This window comes from Arthrobotrys flagrans (assembly GCF_004000055.1).
Source record: "Arthrobotrys flagrans strain CBS H-5679 chromosome Unknown unitig_1, whole genome shotgun sequence".
Taxonomy (NCBI): Eukaryota; Fungi; Ascomycota; class Orbiliomycetes; order Orbiliales; family Orbiliaceae; genus Arthrobotrys; species Arthrobotrys flagrans.
Window position 1 is genome coordinate 1,772,323 of NW_027137556.1, and position 26,132 is coordinate 1,798,454.

General features: G+C 49.1%; 11 protein-coding genes across 11 annotated transcripts; 9 read left to right on the forward strand and 2 right to left on the reverse strand.

The window, feature by feature from the left end:
- Positions 1-393: 393 nt before the first annotated feature.
- Positions 394-3,055, forward strand: DFL_008525 (uncharacterized protein; the record flags this gene model as incomplete). Its single annotated transcript, XM_067638271.1, has 8 exons — positions 394-633; positions 740-961; positions 1,054-1,748; positions 1,805-1,877; positions 1,944-2,209; positions 2,269-2,438; positions 2,495-2,935; positions 3,015-3,055. 8 exons carry the CDS (start codon positions 394-396, stop codon positions 3,053-3,055), a joined length of 2,148 nt encoding a protein of 715 aa, XP_067486175.1.
- A 564-nt stretch (positions 3,056-3,619) lies between these two features.
- On the forward strand, positions 3,620-5,903 carry DFL_008526 (uncharacterized protein; the record flags this gene model as incomplete). Its single annotated transcript, XM_067638272.1, has 9 exons — positions 3,620-3,630; positions 3,843-3,997; positions 4,115-4,200; positions 4,291-4,555; positions 4,633-4,727; positions 4,798-4,897; positions 4,955-5,103; positions 5,167-5,796; positions 5,856-5,903. The coding sequence occupies 9 exons, from the start codon at positions 3,620-3,622 to the stop codon at positions 5,901-5,903; spliced, it is 1,539 nt and encodes a 512-aa protein (XP_067486176.1).
- Positions 5,904-7,821: 1,918 nt separating this feature from the next.
- DFL_008527 (uncharacterized protein) lies at positions 7,822-9,325 on the reverse strand (the record flags this gene model as incomplete). The annotated part of the gene is made up of 4 exons (XM_067638273.1): positions 7,822-8,380; positions 8,459-8,672; positions 8,741-8,858; positions 8,939-9,325. The coding sequence occupies 4 exons, from the start codon at positions 9,323-9,325 to the stop codon at positions 7,822-7,824; spliced, it is 1,278 nt and encodes a 425-aa protein (XP_067486177.1).
- Positions 9,326-9,851: 526 nt separating this feature from the next.
- On the forward strand, positions 9,852-10,759 carry DFL_008528 (uncharacterized protein; the record flags this gene model as incomplete). The annotated part of the gene is made up of 4 exons (XM_067638274.1): positions 9,852-9,929; positions 10,014-10,060; positions 10,102-10,137; positions 10,228-10,759. The coding sequence occupies 4 exons, from the start codon at positions 9,852-9,854 to the stop codon at positions 10,757-10,759; spliced, it is 693 nt and encodes a 230-aa protein (XP_067486178.1).
- Positions 10,760-11,064: 305 nt separating this feature from the next.
- Positions 11,065-11,888, forward strand: DFL_008529 (uncharacterized protein; the record flags this gene model as incomplete). Its single annotated transcript, XM_067638275.1, has 2 exons — positions 11,065-11,319; positions 11,400-11,888. 2 exons carry the CDS (start codon positions 11,065-11,067, stop codon positions 11,886-11,888), a joined length of 744 nt encoding a protein of 247 aa, XP_067486179.1.
- Positions 11,889-12,132: 244 nt separating this feature from the next.
- On the reverse strand, positions 12,133-14,825 carry DFL_008530 (uncharacterized protein; the record flags this gene model as incomplete). The annotated part of the gene is made up of 5 exons (XM_067638277.1): positions 12,133-12,227; positions 12,288-12,536; positions 12,591-14,375; positions 14,446-14,696; positions 14,761-14,825. 5 exons carry the CDS (start codon positions 14,823-14,825, stop codon positions 12,133-12,135), a joined length of 2,445 nt encoding a protein of 814 aa, XP_067486180.1.
- A 349-nt stretch (positions 14,826-15,174) lies between these two features.
- Positions 15,175-16,460, forward strand: DFL_008531 (uncharacterized protein; the record flags this gene model as incomplete). The annotated part of the gene is made up of 4 exons (XM_067638278.1): positions 15,175-15,460; positions 15,558-15,629; positions 15,700-15,935; positions 15,996-16,460. The coding sequence occupies 4 exons, from the start codon at positions 15,175-15,177 to the stop codon at positions 16,458-16,460; spliced, it is 1,059 nt and encodes a 352-aa protein (XP_067486181.1).
- A 316-nt stretch (positions 16,461-16,776) lies between these two features.
- Positions 16,777-17,673, forward strand: DFL_008532 (uncharacterized protein; the record flags this gene model as incomplete). Its single annotated transcript, XM_067638279.1, has 5 exons — positions 16,777-16,803; positions 16,879-16,920; positions 16,986-17,061; positions 17,131-17,189; positions 17,245-17,673. 5 exons carry the CDS (start codon positions 16,777-16,779, stop codon positions 17,671-17,673), a joined length of 633 nt encoding a protein of 210 aa, XP_067486182.1.
- A 391-nt stretch (positions 17,674-18,064) lies between these two features.
- On the forward strand, positions 18,065-20,332 carry DFL_008533 (uncharacterized protein; the record flags this gene model as incomplete). Its single annotated transcript, XM_067638280.1, has 5 exons — positions 18,065-18,077; positions 18,155-18,540; positions 18,602-18,838; positions 18,899-19,620; positions 19,678-20,332. 5 exons carry the CDS (start codon positions 18,065-18,067, stop codon positions 20,330-20,332), a joined length of 2,013 nt encoding a protein of 670 aa, XP_067486183.1.
- A 566-nt stretch (positions 20,333-20,898) lies between these two features.
- On the forward strand, positions 20,899-23,217 carry DFL_008534 (uncharacterized protein; the record flags this gene model as incomplete). Its single annotated transcript, XM_067638281.1, has 7 exons — positions 20,899-21,388; positions 21,541-21,736; positions 21,811-22,211; positions 22,271-22,312; positions 22,367-22,819; positions 22,884-22,946; positions 23,027-23,217. 7 exons carry the CDS (start codon positions 20,899-20,901, stop codon positions 23,215-23,217), a joined length of 1,836 nt encoding a protein of 611 aa, XP_067486184.1.
- A 1,529-nt stretch (positions 23,218-24,746) lies between these two features.
- On the forward strand, positions 24,747-25,861 carry DFL_008535 (uncharacterized protein; the record flags this gene model as incomplete). Its single annotated transcript, XM_067638282.1, has 5 exons — positions 24,747-24,767; positions 24,934-24,946; positions 25,106-25,495; positions 25,563-25,643; positions 25,737-25,861. The coding sequence occupies 5 exons, from the start codon at positions 24,747-24,749 to the stop codon at positions 25,859-25,861; spliced, it is 630 nt and encodes a 209-aa protein (XP_067486185.1).
- Between the last annotated feature and the right edge of the window lie 271 nt (positions 25,862-26,132).

Here is a 26,132-nt window from a genome sequence, read left to right on the forward strand (position 1 = left end):
AGTAGCTGGTCCTTCGGAATCAATATCAATAAGAACACGTCCTCCTGCTTCGCATATGCACAATTTTCTTTCGAGGTTATTCCATTACATTCATATCACAGATAAACTACCCCTCTCTGCATGCAAGTTGCCCCTCCTCTCGACGCTCGTCATTCCTGATAATATTCCCGCGACAACGCAGCATTTACAGGCCTCTGCTTTGGGACCCTGCTATTACCTATAAGTATATCTCTCAAGTCGAGTCGTCTGGCCACAACCCCTCTTCTCTTCTCTTCAGCTCTAATTCAATCAATTGCCGCTGTCGTCTCTCTGCCATAGTCTCTTTGATTTTCACCGTTTCAGTCTCAAAAGTTATCACGGAAAAAACGCTATTAATTTCAAAATTACCATACAATGGCTGCCACAGTAGCTCCAGCTGCTCAGGCTGTTCCTGAGACCGTTACTAAGAAAGAGGACGTGACCAAAACCGTCACGGAACCTCCAGTTGAGGAACTGGAGCCAGGGACCGGCATCGTTGGCTTGGATCCCTGGCTGACACCGTTTAAGGGTAGTATCAAGCACCGTTATGATACTGCTCAACAATGGATCCAAAAGATCAATGACACGGAAGGCGGTCTGGAGAAGTTCTCGAGGGTAATTATTGTTCTCTTCCCTTTTAAATCTTAAATTTTGTTTTTTTATCGAATGTTGAGAGATAAGAATTCCAAGCTAACTTCCTATCGTAAATCGCGCGTGTTAGGGATACGAACGCTTCGGCTTCAACGTGTTGAAAAACGGAGATATCACATACAGAGAATGGGCTCCTAATGCCGAAACCGCACATTTAATCGTTGGTAATGGATGGGATCACAATTGGGATCAGGGTGACTATCCCATGACAAGGAATCCGTTCGGTGTTTGGGAATTGACCCTCCCGGCCAAAGACGGAAAGCCCGTCATCCCTCATGATGCCAAGGTCAAGGTCCGTATCGCCACATTATCTTGACGTTTCGCGTAATTCGTTCGTCCGTTCGTGTCGAACTCGATGCTGATGGCTCGATCTCATACATATAGCTTGTGATGAGAATCACGAAAAATGGTCAACACGAGTGGATCCACAGAGTCCCAGCTTGGATCACAAGAGTGACCCAGGAGCTCTCCGTCAAATCCGAGTATGACGGTCGATTCTGGAACTCTCCAAACCCATACCAATTCAAGAACCCCCGCCCGAAGAAGCCCACTTCGGTTCGTATCTACGAAGCTCACGTCGGCATCAGCACTAAAGACCCCAAAGTTGGTACCTACGTTGAGTTCACAAGAGATGTGCTACCGAGGATCAAGAAGCTCGGATACAATGTCATCCAATTGATGGCTATCATGGAGCATGCCTACTATGCTTCCTTTGGTTATCAGATCAACTCCTTCTTTGCTGCTTCTAGCCGTTATGGTACCCCAGACGAGCTCAAGGAGCTCATTGATACTGCCCACGGCATGGGTATCACAGTTCTTCTTGATGTTGTGCACTCGCATGCTTCGAACAACGTTCTTGACGGCCTGAACATGTTCGACGGGACAGATCACCTTTATTTCCATAGTGGGGGTAAAGGAAGGCACGACCTGTGGGACTCTAGGTTGTTCAACTACGGAAGCCACGAAGTTTTGCGTTTCTTGCTGTCGAACCTTCGATTTTACATGGAAGAATATCAGTTCGACGGTTTCAGATTTGATGGCGTTACCAGTATGCTCTATCTCCACCACGGCATAGGAACGTAAGTTTTCTTCCTTCTATTCCCGGAACGTGCATGGAGACTGATGAAACCATTAGCGGATTTTCCGGTGGATACCATGAGTATTTTGGAAATACTGTTGACGATGAAGGCGTTGTATATTTGATGTTGGTGAGTAATATATACCCAACCTTCGTCTTCCAGGCTTAATTGAATTCTGACAATCTTGTGCTATAGGCAAATGAGATGTTGCACCAAGTGTATAAAGACCAGGTTATATCTATTGCAGAAGATGTGTCCGGCATGCCCGGTCTCTGTCTCCCACTCTCCCTCGGTGGAGTTGGGTTTGACTACAGACTCGCCATGGCTGTTCCTGACATGTGGATTAAGATGTTGAAGGAGCAGAAGGATGAGAACTGGGATATGGGCAATATTTGCTTCACATTGACCAACAGGAGACACGGAGAGAAGACCATTGCATATGCTGAAAGCCACGATCAAGCGTAAGTCAATATATTTACTGATTTTCTTGCAGGGTACCCTGCTAATGCCGTCTTCGCAGGTTGGTTGGAGACAAGACTCTCATGATGTGGCTTTGCAATGAGCAAATGTACACCCACATGTCCGATCTAACAGAGTTAACACCGAAGATTCAGAGAGGCCTCGAGCTTCACAAGATGATTCGGTTGATCTCACACACCTTGGGTGGTGAGGGATACTTGAACTTCGAAGGTATTTTCCCGTGAAATTTTTTTTACTGGCGTACGGGTCCTAACGTGCATCCCCAGGAAATGAATTCGGTCACCCGGAATGGCTCGATTTCCCAAGAGAAGGGAACGGAAATTCGTTCTGGTACGCTAGGCGACAATGGAACATCTTGGATGACCATTTGCTCCGCTACAAGTACTTGAACGAGTTCGATGCTGCTATGCAGCACCTCGAGGAGCAATACCATTGGCTCAGCGCGCCCCAGGCATATATCAGCTTAAAGCACGAGGGAGACAAGATCATCGTCTTCGAGCGAGCCAACTTGATATTCATTTTCAACTTCCATCCCACAAACAGCTTCCCAGACTATAGAGTTGGTGTGGAAGTTGCTGGCAAGTACAAGATCATATTGAGCACCGATAATAAATCATTCGGAGGTTTCCAGAGAGTAGATGAAACCGGAGAGTTCTTTACCACTGATTTTAGGTGGAACGATAGAGCGAATTTCTTGCAGGTTTATAGTAAGTTGACCCCTCAGAGTCCCAGCCGGGGAAATGGAAGAGCGAGTTTTTTGGGGCTAACAGAACCACCACAATCCAGTTCCCACGCGCGCAGCCCTTGTGCTTGCAAAGGTGGACTAAACCACTGTTTCTCGGTTTTGGAAGGTAATTTGAAAGCACGAAAAATTGTATCTGTTTGTTTTGAAAAGTGGGAATGTATTCATGCTGTGAATTTGGGCCGGGATGGATTGGATGTACTTTTTTGCTTTGACTTTAGCTATTGTGTAGTAGATATTATGACCTCATCTTATAAGCCAGCCGCTGTTTTTTCTGTATTAATGTGAATAAAAGTACCACGCACTGATCATTGAGAATTCTTCGTCCCACCCGTAATACCATACATTATGCTCCGAGGGATTTTATTATCATAATCATAAAGTTAAGTCCGAAGTCAGGATACGAATTCTGAGTGAAATGGGAACCCCAGCTGCCGTTATCGTGTTTGTGTTGTCTGTCGTCAAGGCCTCTCAGCAAAATTTTCCCGAGGTTGGCTGGCGGATGGGTTTTCGATTTTTATTCCACGTTGCTCTACACCCCTCCCACATCTATCTACCTCATCACCGCACCACCAACATAACCATTGGAGTCCTTTACTGAGGGCTTCCTCTTTTCCTTCCCAGTCCATCCTTTCGAAGCATAGGCACAATGTTGAAGAAGTATGTCTTCCCGTCCTTCCGTCGTCGTGAATCCGTTCGGGTTCCGTCTCTTCCCTCACCTCCGAATCTCGGGAATGCACTGAGCGATATTCGACGACATGTCTCTCTGCCAGTGCAGACCGAGATCGATCAATTGGCCCGTTGGCCTTCCATCACGGCCTTATATATCACTGTCTCTCCACGTTGGCTAACCGGTGCCGTTGCTCGATTAGCGGATTCACACGTCTTGCCTCGCGGGCGACGCTGAGGTCGTCTCTCCGCCCGACTATCCGATCCTCTGCGGCTCCTCTGATATCCGCACGATTCCAGAGTACCGATGCTCCTCTCACCGGAAAGATCCATCAGGTCATTGGTGCCGTCGTCGATGGTATGTGCTCTCTTATGTTGTATTTTCATTTTTTCGGATCCGAATCCGGCCCCACTATATTGCAATTGCGCGCGACTTTTTACTAATCTATACGTCCACCGGGTTTTTTTCAAATAGTTAAATTCGACTCTGACCGATTACCTCCTATTCTTAATGCCATCCACACCGATAACAATGGCCAGCGTTTGGTCTTAGAAGTTGCTGTATGGCTCCCATTTTTCCATTCTCGCGGAATGACGAGTTTTTTTTCCCGCTTCGTCTTCCGAGAATTTCCCCCGCTGACCTAATAATAGCAACATCTTGGAGAGAACGTCGTCCGAACAATTGCTATGGACGGTACCGAAGGTCTCGTCCGTGGTGCTGAATGCAGGGATTCCGGCAATCCAATCATGATTCCCGTCGGACCCGGAACTTTGGGTCGTATCATGAACGTCACCGGTGACCCAATCGACGAGAGGGGTCCCATCAAGGCCACCAAGTACCTCCCTATCCACGCCGAGGCTCCAGCTTTCGTTGAGCAGAGTACCGAAGCCGAAATTTTGGTCACTGGTATCAAGGGTTAGTGATCAAAATTCGGAACTGTTTTTTATATATATCGGGAGGGATGTATCACTCACACTTGTATCAAAAAATAGTCGTCGACCTTCTCGCCCCCTACGCTCGTGGTGGAAAGATCGGTCTCTTCGGTGGTGCCGGTGTCGGTAAGACTGTGTTCATTCAGGAACTTATCGTAAGTTTCATTTTTTTTTTTCTCTTTCGGGTCCTTGGAATATATTTGCTAACATATCGTGTTATTTCAGAACAACATCGCCAAGGCTCACGGTGGTTACTCCGTCTTCACCGGTGTCGGTGAGCGTACTCGTGAGGGTAACGATTTGTACCACGAAATGCAGGAAACTCGTAAGTGGCCTTTTGCTAGATTTATGATTCTAGATGGAGTCTAATTCCCATTTACAGAGGTCATTCAGCTCGACGGTGAATCCAAGGTCGCATTGGTCTTCGGTCAGATGAACGAGCCCCCAGGAGCCCGTGCCCGTGTCGCTCTTACTGGTCTTACCGTCGCCGAGTACTTCCGTGATGACGAAGGACAGGATGTCTTGTTGTTCGTAAGTGACATAATTCGGATTACGTCTACTGTGTCTGAAGAGCCTTTTGCTAATTATCACCAGGTCGACAACATTTTCCGTTTCACCCAGGCCGGTTCCGAAGTGTCTGCCCTTCTTGGTCGTATCCCATCTGCCGTCGGTTACCAGCCCACTCTTGCCACCGACATGGGTCTCCTTCAGGAACGTATTACCACAACAAAGAAGGGATCCATTACCTCCGTCCAGGCCGTCTACGTCCCTGCTGACGACTTGACTGATCCTGCCCCAGCCACCACCTTCGCCCATTTGGACGCCACCACTGTCTTGTCCCGAGGTATCTCCGAATTGGGTATCTACCCAGCTGTCGACCCTCTCGATTCCAAGTCCCGTCTCATGGACCCCCGTGTCATCGGTGAGGAGCACTACAACATCGCCAGCAAGGTCCAGCAGACACTCCAGGCCTACCGATCCCTCCAGGATATCATTGCCATTTTGGGTATGGACGAACTTTCCGCTGAGGACAAGTTGACCGTCACAAGAGCCCGTTGCATCCAGCGTTTCCTCTCCCAGCCATTCGCTGTCGCTGAGGCTTTCACCGGTATGGAGGGTAAGCTTGTCGACCTTAAGGATACTCTGCGATCGTTTAAGGATATCTTGGATGGAAAGATGGATGACTGCCCCGAAGCCGCCTTCTACATGGTTGGAAACATTGACGTAAGTTGAATATCATACCTTCGAACAAATCCGAATGGTTACTAACAAATCATCTACAGGAGGTCCGTGTCAAGGCCGAGAAGATCATTGCCGAGTCCAAGGAGTAAAAAAATCCTCTTATAAAAATAACCTTTTACTACTACCATGTTGATAGCCTTCTAAAATCTTTTTTTGTATAAAAACTACCCGCCTTTCCCCCTACCAACCAAACTACTTCCTTGTTCATAACAACCTCCGGTTTTTTTTTTTGTCAACTAAGGGGCTTAGAGAAAGAAAAAAAAAATCATGAGAGAGAGAAAGAAATAATGCCTTGAATTTTTGTTTAATTGCTCCCAGGCCGGGTCGGCAAAATGCGCTATTCTAAGGTACGAACGCCATGCTAGGAGGACATCTGCTGCCCCGCTATACAATGCAATGCAGAAGAACAAATCGTAAGATCATAAACGAATCGCAATGGAGTACACGGGTATCACATTGTAAATGCTATACGAGCAGACAGAAGAAAAAAAGAAGAAAAACGATGAAATGCACATATGGATCTGAACGGAACAAAAAAAAAAATCAATACTTTCTTGTATTGAATTCCAAAGGCAGGCAGGCTATGTAAACCGCTAATAATAAAATGCAAAAAGTATAAATGGCAAAGAAGATAAATGTCAGGGGATACTTGAATGTCAAAAAACCCACCACTAATACCCACGCGAAGAAAAGGAATTGTTGCTCATTAGTCTGCTCTTCTAAGAATTCCCAAAATACGATCCGGTAGGTAATTCCGTTCTCCCTCTCTCCGAAAGAACGTTCGAATCATATTAGCATGCAGGGGTTGATGTCTTTCATAACCGGTAAACAAGATGTCCGGAGGCGTACGATTACTCTTCCGTGAAACTTCGATTTTTTTCCCCGCAAGTCCTGGGGGGTTACGTGCCACGCATACTATAACCATTTGCCGGAACTGTGAGATATCGAATGTTTGCGACATCGTTGGGGGTAAAAGGCGAAGGCGGCCGAAAGAAGGTGGCGAGGAGGAAAACCCAACGGTGCTCGACGGCACGATAGCTGGAACTCCGAAGGAAGTTTTGCATCTGCAGACATGAAGAGCTGAGCCCTGCGGAACCGATAGCACAATGACCGGATACCGGCTTATGGGGGACGGACACTGGCGAGACCGACAGCGCAATGGCCGGACATCGACTTACGGCAATGACGTGAAGATGACCCTGCGGGTGCTGACGGCGCAACTGCCAGACGCCGGCTTACGGGGAACGGGAGATCTCGAGAAAGACGGATCTTGCGTGACCGACTGCACAATGGCCGGGGCGACTTATGGAAACGTCGTAAAAATCCTGCGGGTACTGACGGCGCAATGCCAGACTCCAGCTTACGGAAGGGACGATCGATACCGGACGGAAGCCAAACCCATGGTTCTGATGGCGCAATTACCAGACTCCGATTTACGGTTACGAGGCTAAAACCCAGCGAGACCGATAGCGCAATGACCAGCCGTCGGCTTACAGGCAGGAGAAGTCCAGGAAAGAAGGTCGGAAAACCCCTGCGGTTCCGACGGCGCAATGGCCAGACTCCGGCTTACGGGGAAAAGCGATAGATGGTTGATCCGAGATAGTTACTCTGCGATTTCGACAGCGCAATGGCCGAACTTCGACTTACAAGTAAACCAGAGCGACAAGAAGACACCCAGCAGGTACTGATAGCGCAATGACCAGACTCTGACTGAGGGGTTGTGGGAATCGAACACTGCGATCTCGACGGCGCATTTAGGGGGCAGGAGTAAAGCCGAGGACAGATACATGGGAAGGTATTCCAGGTGGGTACTGATAGCACAATGACCGGACCCCGACCGGGTGGGGACGAGACTCACCCTGCGGGCTTGATAGCGCAATGACCAAGCTCCGACTTACGGGGAGACACGGAGACCCTACGGTTCCAACTGCACAATGGCCGGACTCCGACTTACGGGAACACGGCAACCGGAAGCAGGGCGACAGGTAGCCTCTCGGCTTCGGAACCCTACAATCTCGAGTACATGAGAAGGTATGCCTCCTTCTCTTGGTCGGTTGGAGGACCCCGACACCTAGAAACCACACCATCGTCGTACCTGAGCCAGCCGCCATCGCCTTTAAGATAGGCAACATAGTGCCCAGACTTTCTCCGTGCAGATATATGGCAGATAACTGCCGTCAACTCGCTCGCCCCAGGCCTCCCACTGGTGTAGTCTCGCCAGCTCAACCTTTCGGGGAAGGACACCGCCCTGTTGTCCTTTTCCTTGTTAGGGTGGAACCGCTTGAGACAGATCATCGCAACCCTGGGAAGGGTTGCGAATACCTCCCTCTTCTTGCAGCCAAGGCCCCTGCAAGACTCACACCGCCAGTCCCCGATACGCTCCTCTTTCGTGAAATCCTCGAGGCACTTCTCAAGGGAAGTCCTCTTCGCTTTCTTGGGTAGATAGAGCATGGCGATCAATTCGCCATCGACCGGCCTGGTGCTAACCTTCCCACAGTTAACACACTCGACCTCTGTGACCTTCGATGCCCCGAAGATCTTAGAGATCGCACTCTCAAGAGCGCACCTGGATAAAGGGGGGGGGAACAAATTAGCATGGTTGTGTATTTTGTAGAATATGCAAAACAGGAGATGGTCCGCTTACTCTGGGTCGCTCTCCTCTCCCAACCGGCCCAGGAGCAGCGAGATGTACTCTTGGATATCCTCCTGTCGGCCCCCGTAGGCGAACCCACTGCCTACAGACTGCGCAATGGCCCGTAGCCCCTTGGGTTCGTGGGGGGGCATCTTTGAACCATTTCGAGAGAAATGGTCGTAAAATGCCCCCCGAAGGGAACATGCCGGACACCCCGGCCGGCTGCCTAACATTGATGTTAGATATATTTCTTACTTTGTAAGAAAGTCGAAGGAGAGAAATTGTTAGACTCACAGACGTGCTTCCGGATCATGTCCCGGAAGGCGGGAACGTGGCCAAGGGCCTGGATGCTTGCATTGCGATAGCAATGCGTAGCCGATCTGTTCCCGAACCCTCTGGCTTGCACCATCGGCTATAATAATTGTCAGTAAATATTTATTTGTATATATTTAAGTATATATACAACACCTAGGCAGGCAGGCAAATACTTACGTCGGGAACAACCCTGATGGTCACCTCAGCATCAGAAGAGATTTTACGTCTCTTCACACTAAGGTAACCATCATGGGGCCGAGACGGCGCAATGGCCTCGTAACCCCTCTTCTTTGGTACGGCCGACGAGGACTCGTACCACCTTCCGGCACCAGAAGAGGACGGTGTCCCCGAAGGCTTAACCGCAGAAGCGGCAGCGCCACAATGCGGGCTCGGCAGCGCAATGGCCGAGCTCCGACTTACTGGGATGGCGGAGATCAGAGTCGAGACTGACTCCGGGACGGCAACAGAAACCGACGACACAGGGACGGACACAGAATGTGTTGTTTTTGTCGTCGATTCTGGAACGAACAAGATTGGCTGCGACAGCAGCACTTTCAACGACATCGTTGAAAAGGAACCAGCCAGCGACGAGAAAAGGGAGAGGGAAAAAAAAGGGGCGGATTCAACAAGATACCTGTTGAATATGACGAGAGATAGAAGGGACGGAATCGATGCTTGGAGGGGAAAACTCCGAAGCAGCAGAGGTGATGGTGATGTCCTGAACAGACGGAGCTTTTTTTTTTTTTTTTTTTTTTTTCGTTGCTGGTGTGTTAACAAGTTAACACACGCGAAGGCAGGGAAAATGTGTTGCTGTGTTGTGAATTCAGGAAGGGTGAAGGCGAGAGGGAAGGGAGGAAGAGAGGAAGAGCTGAGAAGCGGGAGGAAGATATAGACAGATTTACGAGCATTCGGGCTCGAGATGGATTCCACTATAAATATATTTTTTCAGACTCATTCACAAGGTTGATCTTTTAAACTACCTCACCGGAGCTGTAAATCCGCTCGTAGGCAACATACAACGCTCCAGCAAAGCTTGTTTGGCTCAAAGACAAATCAACTTTTCAATCCTCACATTTCGCAGTATTTTATAATGGCAGACTACGAAGACCAGCATGTTCACCAGGTCTATGATAAAATAGCTTCCCATTTCTCAGCTACCAGATACAAGGTGCCGTGCATGTATACATATCAAACGTTACAGATATGCAAAGTCACGATCAAGCTAACTAACATGTCCAGAATCTCGATCTAGCCATGGCCCATAGTCCATGAATTTCTCTCCACTCTCCCCCCGGCTCCGTCGGTATCGACGTCGGCTGCGGCAACGGGAAATACCTAAGCGTCAATCCCAACGTCTTCATCGTTGGTTCCGACAGGTCGTATACTTTCCTACCCCCCTGGTTGCTTGAGTCATACGTAGTCTGAAATCATCCGTATACCCCAAAACTAACACGGGGCGGATATAGGTGCGAAAACCTCGTCAAAATAGCCAAAGACCGATCCCCCACGCAGGACGTAGCAACGGCAGATATCCTATCCCAACCCCACAGGCCGTCGTCGTTCGACTTCGCCTTGAGTATAGCTGTTATTCACCATCTCTCGTCGCCGGGGAGGAGGGTGGAAGCCATTGCTTCAATTCTAGAGCTTTTGAAGCCTGCTGGTGAAGGGAGGGCTTTGCTATATGTTTGGGCGTTGGAACAGAAGAATTCACGGAGAGGATGGGATGAAAATTCTGAGCAGGATGTATTGGTGCCTTGGGTTCTTACGAAGCAGTTTAAAGAGCCGTCGAAGAGGAGCGATAGCACCGAGTCGGAGGTCGAGACGGGGAATACGGAAAAGGCAGCGGATGGTGAAGAGCCGAAACCGTTTCTGAGATACTATCACCTCTACAAGAAGGGAGAACTCGAGGATGACGTAAAATCGGCAGGAGGGAGTGTCCTGAAGTCAGGATACGAGAAGGATAACTGGTGGGCTATCGTCGAACGGACTGCGGGGTAATATGAAATACACGAATACCCGCATCTTCATCGATTGAGACACCATATAAACCCCTGTAATGCTAAATTTCGAATCCCATGCTCTCGAAACGAGAAATTTTATATCCCGAACGCATACCCCGGTCCCAACGGAGCCAGGATCCTGCCAATCCCTGCCCCGATCCTGTCTGACGTACGGTCCCACCGCAAAACGCGCCGGAACCCATATTCCAACACCCACTGATCCGTTACCTTCCCTCCATCATCACCACCTTCACCGGAATCACCAAACTATATAATCACCACGTATATAAAACCAAAATCAAAATGCTCTCCTCCCTCCCAAAAGACGTCGTGATCCTCGTCTCCTCCGAAAACGCCATAACCGAACGTCGCATCTCCCCATCCTGGTCCCTCTCTACCCTAAAAACCAAACTCGAACCTATAACCGGAATCCCACCTTTCGCTCAACAGCTATCGTACCAATTGCACGATTCTTCCCCGGCTCGACCTGTTAACGTTGCTGATGAAGATGGCGTACATGTCTCCGAGTTGGGATGGACGGCCGGGGCTAAGCTTGTCGTATGTTCTATTTCTTCCGTTTTATGCCCAAGTGCATCATGGTATGACATGGCAGAGACTAACCCGTCGCTGTATAATAGGTATCGGACACCCGCCCCCCCTCCCTCCGCGAAAACTACACCGACACCTCCCAGGTGGAAAAATACGAAATGCCGGAAGAAGACTACGCAAAACTCTCGGACTCGGTCCTAGCCTGGAAGAAACGCAACCAACTCGGTCGTTTCGACCCAACCCAAGCCGCAACTGCGGAACAGAAACAAGCGGAAGATGAAAAAGAAGCAGAACAGAAGGGGGTTAAAGTAGGGGAGAGGTGCATCGTCGGTGAAATCGAGGCCGGGAGGAGAGGCGAAGTCGCTTACGTTGGTTTGGTGGAGAAGATTCCGCAAGGCGGTATTTGGGTCGGTGTTAGGTTGGACGAACCGACGGGGAAGAACGATGGTAGCATCGATGGTGTCAGGTTCTTCGAAGCTGGTAGCAATCACGGAACGTTCGTGAGACCTAACAGGGTCACCGTAGGAGATTTCCCACCCAAATCTTTGGACGACGAGGATCTTTTGGAGGAGATATAAACAAGATGATATCGTACAGGGCGATTTAATTACCCCCATGTCCTCTTAATATTAATGATAAAAATACAATGAATGGTTTCGTGAATCGAATGTCCCTCCGAAAACGCCGTAAACAGAGCCTCCACATACTATGGTACCAAGTCAAAAGAACTAGCAGGCTGGTACCAAAAAAAGCAAACATAGAATGACATGTGAAGACGCGCACCTCGAACGCCTGGCTATTGCCCAGAATTTAAGAATAAAATCATTCCGCCCCATCTTCAGGGTCCGGGATGCATGCTTGTGCGAAGAATATCCTAGCTGTCTTCTTGAATGGGTTCGAAATTTTGTACATATTGCCTGGTATCACTATTAGCACTCGTTCATACCGCTCGCGAACGAATGAATGCAGTTGCTTACCGCGAGGAACTTGGAACTGCCCACCATGCGAGATCCTGAATCCGAGTTCGTTGACTTCTGCCTCAATTTTTCCCTTGAGGATGAAGAACACGAGCTGCATCTTTCCGCTACTTTTGAGTTTCTTGGATGCCCCGGTTTGTAGCTCAAGGATTCCACATCCCATGAATGGCTTCCCTAGTGTCTTGGCGAAGAGGTAATCGGATCCGAATATCGGCTTGAATTCTATTCCGTGACGCGAAGTTGCAATTTCTGGAAAAAGTTAGCAAGCCGGTCGTACCGGCAAGGAGCATTGGTTAAGCTCACCATCTTCGATTTCATCATCTTCCCTATCTTCATCCTCGTTGTTTGGTGCCCATTGTCTGACCATCCCGACCAACTTGCCGATCTGCTCCCAGTCGTCCTCGCTCTCACCATCTTCCGATTCACTACTGCTCTCTTCGACGACGTTTCGAGCCTCCTTCGCCTTCTTCTTCTTCGTGGTACGCTTGGTGGTCTTTTCGGCACCAGATACGGCAACTGGACGCGAAGGGCGAGCCTTCTTCTTTTGCGCCACAGGCTCATCTTCGACTCGGATGACGTCCGCGATTAAGGCTACCGCCCGGCCGGATTCATCTCTTTCGGCAACCCCGTAAACCCGCTTCTCGTTTTTCCAGAACTGCAAAGGTGCAGTGCGGCTTCGAGCGGGTCGTCTTCCCTCTGCTGCTCCGCTGGTATCGGGCTTGGATGCCTTGGATTTCTCGGCCACCGGTTTGGCGGCTGTTTGTTTGGAACTCTTTCGTTTCTTAGCAGCCTTGGATTCTGAAGATTCGGCGACGGTAGAAGATCCTTGAGTGTCGGGCTCTGTGTCGGGAATCAAAGTTTCGGCCTTGCGCTTTCGGCCCCTCTTCGTGGGGGTTTCGGGTTGAGATTGCTCTGCCGGCTCTTCATCTGGCTCCTCCTCCTGCGGCTCAATGTCTCGATCTGGAACCAACGCATCTTGCTTCTTCGATTTTTTGGGTCGGCCTTTAGCCTTTTGCGCTACGGGCTGCAGCTCCGGCTCCGGCTCCCCTTCTTGTGCAGGCTCCTCTTCCGGCTCGGGTTCCGGTTCAGTGGTCTTCTTTGGCCGCCCACCTTTCTTCTTTTGCCCTACATTGTTGGAAGTGGAAGGCTGGGGTTCTGTCTCCGCTTCCGTGTCAGTCGCGGCCTGCTTCTTCTTCCTACCGCCCTTTCCTTTCTTTGGAGGTGAAGGTTCGGCCGCGATATTTTCTTCCGCTTCCCGAGGTTCCATATCTGTAATCCCTGCGTCCAATGTATCCAGTCCCTCCTCATCAGCCTGTAGAGCCTCCGCCTCCGATGCGTCTTCGGTAATTGCAGCAACCTTAGGTTTTCGTCCTCGTTTTTGAGTCGCAGGTTTATCGGGTTTAGATGTTGTCGGGACATCCACTTCGTCGGTAGTTTTTGAAGTACTGGCCTTCCCTTTCCTCCCTGGCTTCGCCTTCCGACTGGATGTCTCTGGAACGTTTGGTTCCGCCGAGTCCTCTTTCTCTGTCGCAGGGCGTTGGGTTGTCCTGGATTTAGGTTGTGGCGCTGGGATAGCATCCATCTCTGTATCATCCAAAGTTGGCTCCTCGTTGAATTTTGGCAGCTCGTCGTCATCGTCATCGTCATCTGAAAGCGGTGGGGGAGTAATAGCTGGTCTTGAGACTCTCAAGCTTTTCGTAACGAGCATGCTGCTACTACGCCCGCTAGCGACACGGAGACCACTAGCTCTCGCACCGAGCGGGATTGGTCGAGGAGCTGGGGCTTCAACCGGGGCTCCGTCTGACTGTCTAGAATCAAAAGAGTTGGGTACGTTTTCCTTATGGGAGCCAAAAGAGCCTCGAGTTTCTTCGTCTTGTTCCAAGGGTTTCGATAACTGGGAGCTGGGCGCTTTTGATGTTGCCTTTGCCTTTGGGCGTCGTATTGCTGGTGTGGATAGATTTGATTGTGGTGTGACGCTTGACAAGGGGAGGTTGGGGGTTGCGTGGGTGCTGTGCATTGACTTTCGTCTCGCTGGGGTGTTTATGCCTTTCCGTGCTTCTAGGACCTCTGTTACGCTTCTAACTGTGCCTGGTGGGAAGTGGGATAAGTAAACTACTCGAGAGCATACAATGATGACTATAGGAGCCAAAGTACTGACTTTCTTCTATCTCCATGGTGGCACTACCATCATGTGCTGACATGTTTTGAGCACGTGGGTCTGATGGGACATCGATGTCGCTCTCAGGGTTCTGATGGTCTTCCTCAAAGTCTCCACCCATTGAATCGTCATCGTCGTTAGCAAGATTGGGCAAGGTCCCTGCGTTAGATGTCGGTGAAAAGAAGGCGCTCATGTCCTCCATTCCGTTATCGTCTCGGACGAGATCCGTCTGGACCATGAAGCCAGTTTTTCTGCGATGCGCATGGAATGATTAGCCCGAAGTAATTTATCGAGAGGGATAGGAGTGGCCTTTACCTCCCCACGAAGCCGATGTCGGTATGGATGTTCTCCCGCTTCTTATTCCCAGCGATGGCCGCCATCTTGACGGTGAGTGGATGGTGAGCAAGTGGATTCGATAAGCACTAGTAGAGGGCGAAGAAGGCTTCAATCATGAATATGATGACTCGTTCCCTGGCCTGATATGGCCTGACGTCAGTATCGGGATCGATATCGTACTAGGGGGTTCGATAGGATTCGGCGGGGGTGACCGAAGATGCTGGTTGATCGGAAGGTGAGGTTGAATTGAAGCTGAGAAAGCGCGATGGCGTCAATGGGGGTAATGTTTTGTGTTGATGTCCAACAGGGGCACGCGTGTTGCCGCGACAAACAGTAACGACTCGGTAGCTTCCTTGTTGCCTCGAGTCTGTTACCGTCTCGACTCTAACCACCATGTCGACTGCCAAACGAAGAGGCCGGCCTCCTCGTAAGCCTGCCGCTGCTGCTACTGCCGAACCGTCTGTTGTTTCCGAACCATCTGCCATCGAGGATACCGCCGATGACGAAGTAAGGGAAACGGCTGCAAAACAGGCATTCGATCTGCCTTCGATATCAGCTACCGATATATTCCAGGGTCAATCGTATACGTTCCATTCCGAGATTCCCAGCGCTGTTCGGGATGACCCAACAGCTTCGATAACACTCGGCGTGGACGAGGCCGGTCGTGGACCGGTTCTTGGTATATACATATCCTATCGTAGTGTACAACAGACGACACTTGGTCCGAACGAGGTCGCTGATTACTGTCGCTTCATTGAGGCGGGTTATCGTATTAGGTCCCATGGTCTACGGAATAGCATACTGTTTGTCCGAATATGAGGAGTCGTTTAAAAAGAAAGGATTTGATGGTGAGTGAGGCCTTTACCAAGATTGTACATTTATCTTTCAAGAAAAGCTTACTAACAGGCTTCCAAATAGACTCCAAAAAACTCACAGCGCAAGTGAGATGTGATCTTCTGCAGGAGATATGTACTTCAGCCACCGAGCTTCACGCCAATGTCGGATGGGCAGTACGGGTTATGTCTGCGAGGGATATCAGCGCTGGCATGTTGAGGCCCGCTGGGGTTGGTGCATACAACCTTAATGCACAAGCGCACGATACCACCATGAATCTTATCGATGAGGTTTTGAAGAAGGGTGTTAATGTTAAGGAGGTATACGCTCCCATCATATAAGCCCGTATTTTACGGAGTGTGATTCTAACATTATGCTAGATCTTCGTTGATACCGTCGGTCCAGCTGCGACATACCAGGCGAAGCTACAAAGGAGATTCCCATCCACAAAAGTTACGGTTTCCAAAAAAGCCGACTCTTTATATCCATCGGTGTCAGTGGCTTCGGTCTGTGCAAAAGTCACAAGAGATTTCGCACTCGAAGAATACTTCAAATTAGCATCTGGCAGTGACGAAGCGTCGAATAACGGATCCGGATACCCGAGTGATCCGAAGACGGTTGCATATCTCAAGGGCTCGATGGATAGTTTGTTTGGATGGGGGTCCGAAATTCGATTTTCGTGGTCTACCGCGGCGGGTATGCTGAAAAAGGACGCTGAGGTTGTAGACTGGCCTGATAATGACGATGAGGGGAATGGCGATATTGGCGCTTTCATGTCGGCTTCGGCAGCGGGCAGTGATGTTAGGTACTGGTTTGGGAAACCAGCCACGGCGGCGGAGTTATAGACTTTTGATACCTATAGAACGAATTTATGACACTTGAACAGAAGAGCTCAAGCTCCAACATTACTGGTATACGGCACAACTGCCAACTCTGAGCTGCATAGAATGGTAACAATTTTTATGAATTTACAAGAGCAAACGCTGCTTCGATTATCTTTTTGTTCAACTTGTGTATCCATTACGTATGCTACTCTTCCATTCGCTGTCTCACGGCTGCCGTTTTTGTGCTTGGTGGTCTGCTTATAAGAGGTTGGATAGCCAGCTCTAAGCGATACAAGTCGACCTCACTCTTCTTCTATCTTCCTCCCAAAACGTCGCAATGAGCGCACCATGGGATTACATCGCCGCAAGTGCCTCCACATGCATGTATACAAGCCCATACCTTCGAACCTACTAACATTCCTGTTTTTAATTCCTGCAGAAAGTTATCTGTCTTGGGGATTCCGGGACCGGGAAGAGCTCGGTTTGTCATTCGCATTCCACCAGCACAAACACTCACACTAACGCTTTTCTACCACCTTGTCGCAGCTAACAGTGCGACTCTGTGAAGGTCGTTTTAATAAAACTGATGTTACGATTGGAGTTGAGCTTGACTCCAGAGTCGGTATGGATTGCTAATTGTCTGTATTATCAATTTATCCGAACGGGTCTTACTGATGGTTTTTTCTGCCAGTGGATGTCGATGATGGGAAGAAGATAAAGCTTCAGATCTGGGACACTGCCGGGCAAGAGGTAGACATTCTACGTTATGATAGCAGCGAACAATGCTGATGATATATGTAACAAGCAATACCGATCGGTAACAAATTCATACATTCGAAATGCCACGGGAGCACTTTTAGTCTACGACATCACTCGCAAAGAAACACTCTCCCACGTCCAACGCTGGCTCTCCGACTTACGAAACCTCGGAGAACCCCACATCTCCATCGTATTGGTCGGAAACAAGTGTGATCTAGTAGATAGACGACAGGTCTCTACCGAAGAAGCAGCCGCATGGGCTAAAGAAAACGGGATAAATTTCCATGTGGAAACAAGCGCTAAGACCGGGGAGTCAGTGGAACAGGCGTTTGTGGAAGTAGCACAGGAGATATACAGGAATATCAGAGATGGTGTTTATGATCCCAGAGGGAAGAATGCGGGGTTAAAGGTCAAGCTGGGAACCGATAGCCGCAGGACGGTGCATAGGCAGGCGGACTCGCAGTGCTGTTCTTAACGATACGATATCCTGCAGTACAATTTGCATACTATTTACTCTGTGCTCCATTTAGATGTCCAGCTGAAGCCTTAGATTTGTTGGTTCCGAGATGTGATAATACTAGTCCCGCTTTGTCCGGTGACCGAGCAAGAACATGCGCCTTAGACGTTACTGGCCAGGATCCAGCTCGGTTCCGAGCCCGTTTTGCATGATAGCATCACGCCCGCTCTGGTCTTAGTAAGGTCTGGCGAACTGAATGCCGAACAAACATACCTCCCATTTCATCACCCTCCCAAACCCACTCCTCCGAGTTTAAACACCCACAACTCAGCAGCAGCAGTAGTGATCCATTTCAGCTCCAAGGGCTCCGGTTGTCCCTAATCCGCCCCTTTACGTTATACAGTTCAGGATGTTTTCGGAGTGTAAGTTCAAGTTCAACTTCCGTTCTATCGCCGCTCGTTGTTTCAACGTTCACGTAATGACAACCCGTTTGGTGTAGATGCGTCACGCTTCCTAGCTCGGTCCACTCTAAAAGACGGAGGACGACAAAGCCTATACCCAGCCAGCAACGCGCCTCTTTTCTTCTCTGCAGCAGATTACCCTACCGACGACCGGGAGCACGATCAGGAAGTCTCAGCGATATACGCCTTGCAGAAGAGTCGGAGAAACCTCTATTATTCTACAGATCCAGACGAAGAAGAAGAACGGAATGGTAGTGACACTGGGTCGGTAAACGACGGTATAAGGAGTAGTTGGAATCCAGGCCATTCTGCACATTCCAGTTCGAGCGATGCTACGGAGACCGGTGGAAATAATCTGGTTGACGTAAGCTTGGGGGAAGAAGAACTACGGAGAGAAGGTCACGAGGGCACGCTTTTAAATTCTGTACGGTGCAGACGAAGCCCTTGAATATATGGTAGCAGCTATTCTAACTTGGTTTTACTAGGCCGGTCGGGTGGGTTCATATTCGGAGGCATCGAGGGAAATTGAAGATCCTATACATCCACCTATACAGAAGTTCCGGCCGCAGAATGTAAAACAGACGGGACCTTTCTTTGATTCAACAGGGAAACCATATTCGGATCAAAATGATGAAGAGGCTCAAAGCAACCCCCATGGACCGCTCAACCCATCCAATCCCTTCGGTGAGAGGGATAATCGGGAGGTGGACCCTTCGGACGCCGTAAGTCAGGAGATGCCCGATCCCTTTGAGAGGAGTCAAAATGCTAATTAAACCGAACAGATACCGCAGCCGGTAGACCAAAGCCCACTCGCTCCTCCCCTCCATGATCGGATATGGGCCAAGTTTTATGGCATGTCGATGGCCTGCATGTTCGCTACCGCCTTCGTCGTCTGGCTCCACAATGAAGAGCCGAGTGGCCTGCCGATAGGGGATTCAATATATACCGTCTTAAAGCGAGCCATCCCGCTCCTGGCAGTGGATACACTGGTGACTATATTTGTAGCTTTCGTATGGATGCTTTGTCTAAAGTATTTCATCAAGCCGCTTCTATACCTGCTAGTTGTTTCGGTCCCAGCTGTCATGATCGCTTTGACGATATATCCACTGGTAACTTCATTGAAGGGACCATGGAAAGGCAATTCTTTCCAGGATCACGTCATGAGGCTCACTAGCCTTTTGCCTTTATGTCTCGCTGTATTTTGGGTATATCTACTATGGCGCGGACGGCAAGCCCTCCACAAGGCGACGTCAATCCTACAGCTCGCCCTTACTATTTTTGTCGAGAACCCCGCTTTGTTGTTATGCGGGTTGTTTGTCTTGATTACGACGATTGCTTTCAGTTGGATTTGGTTGTTTTTGGTAATCAGGGTGTTTTTGAACGGAAGGAGTACCATGATCGGGGGTGTTCCAGTGTGGCAGATGGATGGATCTGGGTGGATCTTGGGTAGTTTCTTCGTGGTTGTGTATCTGTGGACGCTCAATATTTTGTCCAATCTTCAGAGGTAAGCTCGAAACGTGGAAAGTCCCTACTGGCGTGCGAAACTAATGGTTTCCGGCAGGATTACAATCTCCGCGACGGTATCGCATTGGTACTTCTACCGCAAGTCCACGGGTACATTTTCGCCGGCGACGACCTTCTCTGCCGCTACGCACCACGCATTGACTACCATGTTTGGTACGGTTTGCTTCTCTTCGTTTGTGACGTTACTGATCCGGCTGCCGCTGCTCGTTTTACCGAGTCGGGTAGCCTCGTTTGCACACCTTCTGTGCTTCAACATTGTCGCATCGCCAATTGCCGCACTTTCGGACCCGCTAGCAGTAACGTATGGCTCTATCCACTCGTTACCTCTCGTTCATGCATCGAGACAAATCAACCAGATGAAACTCGTTAGCATTGCGGCCGGCGCCGGTGCAAAAGACAACCACACAAGGAACGCCTACCGCCTTGCGAAAATGCTACTTCACGCCGCCAGGTGGATGACTTCGTTGGCATTAGGCCTCGGTGCGTGGATCCGGACGGCGCATATTACGAATGGGGGGAGTCTTTACGGATACGTTGTTGGGTTATTGGCTGGAACTATCGGGTGGACGATTTTGGGAACGGCGGAAAGGTCTTTGGCGAACATTGTTGATGCTTGCTTGATCTGCGCGGCTAGTGATAATTCGAATGGCAGGTATTGCCAGGAGGCGCAAACGGCGTTTGATGGATTTTAATTGTGTCTTTTTTTTGATTATCTAGATTCCCCACACCTTCGGCCTACTATATTGTATCTTTCTCCCCTCTTTCTCTTTTTGGTTTTATGTATTTTCGCCATGCTGATGCACATGCATGGCTTCGATCATAGGAAATTGGTCTTGTCGTTTATCCTTTTGCTATTTTCTTGGGTGTTCTTCATGGAAGGGTTTTGCAGGTGTTTTTTGGGGAAACGATTAGATTTTACTATTGTTCTAGCAATCTATCTCAGCTTTGTATTTGTATACTCTGGTCCCCAATATATAATTGAGCATTAAAGTATTTCTTATCGGAAGGCTGATAATACTGGGAAGATAGCGTCCACAAATGAGGCTAAAGCAGCTCGTTCTATGATTCACACACCACATTAACAACGCGGTCACCCCAATTCGTAACCAAGCTGCCGGTGCCGGACGACATACGACTGAACAATGTCATAGAGTACTTACTCGTAGTTTAGTCGTTATCGCCGTCATCCTTTCCTTCCATTGGAGTTCGATCGCTTTTTCTATTTGATGCTGTGATAATTACATCCCAATCTTTCATCATGAAGCGGAGATGGGATGCTCTTTCCCGTCGCCAGCACCTACTTACGTTTACGCACCTGCATTCGCCGCGCACAACCCGAAACTTGACCACCGCCAGCAGCATCTTGAGCTTGCGACCACAACCACAATCCCTGTCATCACCCATCATCACACGCATAAACACCCAACTATCAATATCCCAATTCCGCCAAAGTCGTCGCGCGTATAGTACCTCTGACTTCACCAGCGGATTTACCAGCACTGTAACCGTTAATGGACCGGTTCAGGGACCCCTTGGTAAAGCCGGGGTTTTGGGGAAGGGAATCACGCCTCGGTCGTTAAAAAGATATTTGGATAGTTATGTGATTTCGCAGAATCGAGCGAAGAGGGTTGTTAGTGCGGCAGTTTATAATCATTATTTGAGGGTGCAGAGTATCAGACGGAGGGAGGATGAGAATGCGGAGAGTTTGAGGAGTTCGTTGGCGGGGATGGAGGGGCATCCTGTCGAAGGTGATTTTATATCCTTTAGTTTTTACATTTTAACTCTCTGTCTTTTTCAAAAAATCATGAAATCCATCGATATGATGGTATCGTTATTTTGCCAGTTCGTGTCGAATTTGGGGGTAGAACGGGTTGCTAACAATTGATTTGTGTGAGGGTAGATGAATATCCGGGTCAGCAGGCTACGGCGCCTTTTCCACAGCCGTTTCATGTGGAGGCTCCGATGCCGTCGAAAGAAAGCCTCGAACCTGCCGTGGAGCTACAAAAGAGCAATTGTCTGATAATAGGGCCTTCTGGGACGGGGAAGACGCTCATTGCGAAGACTCTGGCCAGGATACTCGACGTTCCATTTTCAATGTAAGAATATCCCTGTTTTGGCTTCTATGATGACGGTTCGAACGGTGACTGATGCAAGCTTTTGATATATACAGAAGCGACTGCACAGCATTCACACAAGCAGGCTACGTCGGCGAAGACGTCGACGTTTGCGTCCAACGCCTTCTAGCTTCCTGTAATTGGGATGTAAGAAGGGCGGAAACTGGAATTATATGTTTGGACGAAGTTGATAAAATAGCATCTACGAAAGCCATGTCACATGGTAGAGATGTATCCGGAGAAGGTGTTCAACAGGCTCTGCTGAAGATATTGGAAGGGACGACGTTGCAAATTACGAACTCCAGACCCAAGCAGGCCCCGCCGCATCATTCGGCGGGTACACCCTCGGGTTTTCCGGGAGGAGGGGGACCTGCTTCACCTTTCCAGAACTTCGGAGGGTTCGGATCGGGGTCTTCCGGTGGGAGTCCTGGGAGCAGAGGCGAGGTTCATACGATTGGTGGGTATTCAATTTGACAGTCAATTCTGGGGTGATGATTCTAATCACATTGGGAATAGATACCAGTAACATTCTGTTTATACTGTGCGGAGCATTCAACGGTGCGTTACAAAGTCGCAGCGTTCCGTCGAAAATGCATACTAACTTCTACACAGGCCTTAACAAGAACGTGCTAGATAGAATATCCAAACACTCCATGGGATTCAACGCCCCAGTCCGAGCTCGACAGTCCGATGCAAACACCATCCCACCGGAGACAGCAAAGGAACTACAAAAGCTCTATAGCACCTACTTTACGCCTACAGACACCGACACCGACTCAAAGCACGCACCCTCGGTTGTCAAACAACGAAAGATCAATGTACTCGAGTTCGCAGAACCGAGGGATCTGATATCATTCGGGTTCCTTCCCGAGTTCATCGGGAGGGTTCCGGTTCTTGCTGCATTGGATGTTTTCGATCAGGAGACTTTGGTTAGAGTGCTTTCCGAGCCGAGGAATAGTCTGTTAAGGCAGTACGAGGAATTGTTTAACATGAGTGGGGTGGAGTTGAAGTTTACGCCGTTAGCTTTGAGGCATATCGCAAAGGCGGCTTTGACGATGGATACCGGTAGGTGGATTCTCCATGCTGCGGAGTCGGAGATGACTGCGATACTAACCTATGGAATACGTAGGTGCGAGAGCGTTGAGGACTGTGCTTGAAAGATTATTGTCGGACGCCATGTTCGAAACACCAGGTATTTTAAATTTCTGAAAGTGTCAATATTGAAGTAGAAGAAGAAGAAGATAATGATTTGGCTAACTGTACGCTTTCAAGGCTCGGCAATTAAACATGTTTTGGTCAATGCTGCAGCCGCGAAGTTTGAACAACCGCCACTATATTTTGCCAGAGGACAACAAGGGGCATTCCAAGCCGCTTTCGCCGCGGGGGATGGTGAACATGGCGGATTGGATACTAGGAGTGAGGGTGAGGAGAATCACAGGATTGCAGCTGCAGGGAGTGCCTGATGGGCCTTACCGGTCTGGGGTCGAGATTATTGACGTTTTCCGAAAGCTTGTAATTAATACCATCGCTGGCGTTCTTTTTTTATCCTTTACTTTATGACGGCAGCGAAAGTTTCAAACCGGAGTCTTCGTTTCAAATATGTCTAGGGCTTTTTCTTCGAGAATGCATGGAAAGTGACTAAAAGCGAGACATTCTGAGGGACAGCGGGACCCACCGTGGATACCGATAAGATAAACAAAAAAAGGGGGGGGTCTAAGTACGTTTTATAATGCACGATGTGGTTCTTTTGAAAGACGGAATCTCCACAGATTCGGGCGATCCGATCGTGAAATGTTCACGACGAAAGGCTCAAGACACTGTAGGTGCATGTTTGAGATGGATGCATATTGCATAAATAAGTATATATTAGACGTTATTATCAACAGTACACCCCTAGGCCTTCGAGTCGAATCGGAACAGCACATTCGAAGAGCCGGTCTTCTCCAGAGCGCATCCCATTGCTGTGCCAGTTTGGCTTCCGATACTTGTTGGATGTTCCAGAGAGGAAGTGTTTAACCCAATTGGAGGATTTTCTCAAGTGGGAAAAAAGGGCGCTAACCTTGGAGAGGTCCCTTCGAGGCTGTTCCTTCCTTTCGAAACGGCGAGGTTTGCGTGAGAAATACTAGCGATCGCAGGGCCACTACTTTAAATACAATGCTTCACAGGTGAAGAGAAGAGGAAGAAGAAAACAATCGCGGTTGACATGTGCATGCGAGGGATACCGTACGTATAAAGTACTCATCTTAGGCATGGTATGAGTACATGCAATTAAACCGTATACATACCTCGGCCAGGAATTCGAATTCGAAGGTGTGGGTGTGTGGTCGACTAAGCTTTCTCCCTCTCTTTCTCCTCTGCTGCTGCCGTAGTGTATGTAGGTACTGTCCGTCTGTTTAAAACACATCTCCATCACCATCAAACCGACCGCCGACCACCGAGCACCATCATCACCGACTCATCTAACCCGCTGCACTTCACTGACCGGTTGACTGACTACATCATCGCAAAGCTCAAGCTCAGGCTTTGGTTCTCGTTCTCGCCGTCGTTTTGATCGTTTCCGGTCCGTAAAGCAGCGCTCCTGCCGTCTCAGGTAACCGGCCATCCCTAATCCTTAATCTCGTAATTAATGCCCTGCCTGGCCTGCAGCTGTTTTCGTTTCGAGTCTGGGATTGATTCGATCGAGCTTATCAGAAGCTCGCCTGGCCTGGCCTGCACCCCCAACGGACAAGCATACATATTTTGCCATCTGTTTGTGCAGTCCGGTCCAGTCCTTGGTGCGCTGCAGGCAGGCATAGCTCCGTTCCATACTTGCTACCTTACCTCTGACACTACACTGACACCTACACCTTACCTACACCTACACACCTGCTTGCTGCCAGATTTGAGTTAACCATATTTCTCATCCCGTTCGCGTGCCTCTAGTTTTCTCATCCAAACGCCACTTCCATTCGAATAACTTTTGTAGAACTCGAACACCAGCTACTTTGAAGCCATGGCGAGCGACGAATATGATGTACGTACCTCCTCTGTTTTCTCCCTCGTGCCTTCGTTACCCGCGAGAGATACTAGATCTTCTTCAAAGCAGACCATGATGTCGCCCCACTCCCATCTCTGCTTCACAAAGGCTACGGACCAACATAGCTGTTCTGTGACTAACGCTTGCTTCTTACGGGTTTTAGTTCTTGTTCAAAGGTACTTTGCTCGACCATAAGCTTCCCCCCATTCCTCGACCTCTACTACCCCTGCGCCCTTGGCAACCGCTCGGGTTCCTTCGTGATCACATCTCCATCTTCTCTTTCGAAAAGCAAATGTTCCAGTTATCGTAAAATGCTAACCGTGCCATCTCTACAGTTGTCCTCATCGGAGATTCGGGAGTCGGTAAATCTAACCTTCTCAGCCGTTTCACCCGAAATGAGTTCAACATGGACTCCAAGTCCACCATCGGTGTCGAATTCGCCACACGATCCATCCAAGTTGACTCGAAAACCATCAAGGCACAGATCTGGGATACAGCTGGTCAGGAACGCTACCGTGCTATTACCTCGGCTTACTACCGTGGCGCTGTAGGCGCCCTTCTAGTCTACGACATTTCCAAACATATCACCTATGAGAATGTCACCAGATGGTTGAAGGAGCTTAGAGATCATGCCGATTCAAACATTGTCATCATGCTTGTTGGGAACAAGAGCGATTTGAGGCACCTTCGAGCTGTTACTACGGATGAAGCCAAGGCATTTGCTGGTTAGTCTCTTTGTTCGCAGCCTTCGAACAGGCTCAAGGGAATGATGTCATCCTAACGTTGTCATAGCTGAAAACCACCTATCGTTCATCGAAACATCCGCCCTCGACGCCTCGAACGTCGAGCTTGCATTCCAGAACATCCTGACAGGTAAAGCGCCCCAACCTGCCACGCCAAGATCCACAAAAGCCACTTCCGTGGGATGATCCCGATAACTAATCAACAATTTTCTTCCTTTTCTAGAAATCTACCGAATCGTCTCCAGTAAGGTGCTACCGGAGAACGAAGCCGGCGGCTCCATCCCGGACCGCGGTATTCCTCTATCCGACCAGCCGAAGAATGACCAAGGTGGTGGCAAGTGCTGCTGAAGAAGGAATAAAGAAAAGAAGGAGACGAAGAAGAAGAAAAACGGGCCTTTCTGTGTACTTTATACGAAGAAGGGAGCGAGAAGGAGGAAGGGGGATTAAAGCATCATCCTTCAAATCGATTGTTGACCGTAACAGACTTCTTATCTTCTTTTTTATTCCCGGCCTTTTGAGAGCTACCGGAGTTCTTTTTCTTGGAGATAACACTTAGATGGCCTCGTTTTTATTATTTTGGAAAGGAAATGATAGGAGGGAAGAGGAAGGGGAGAATCGA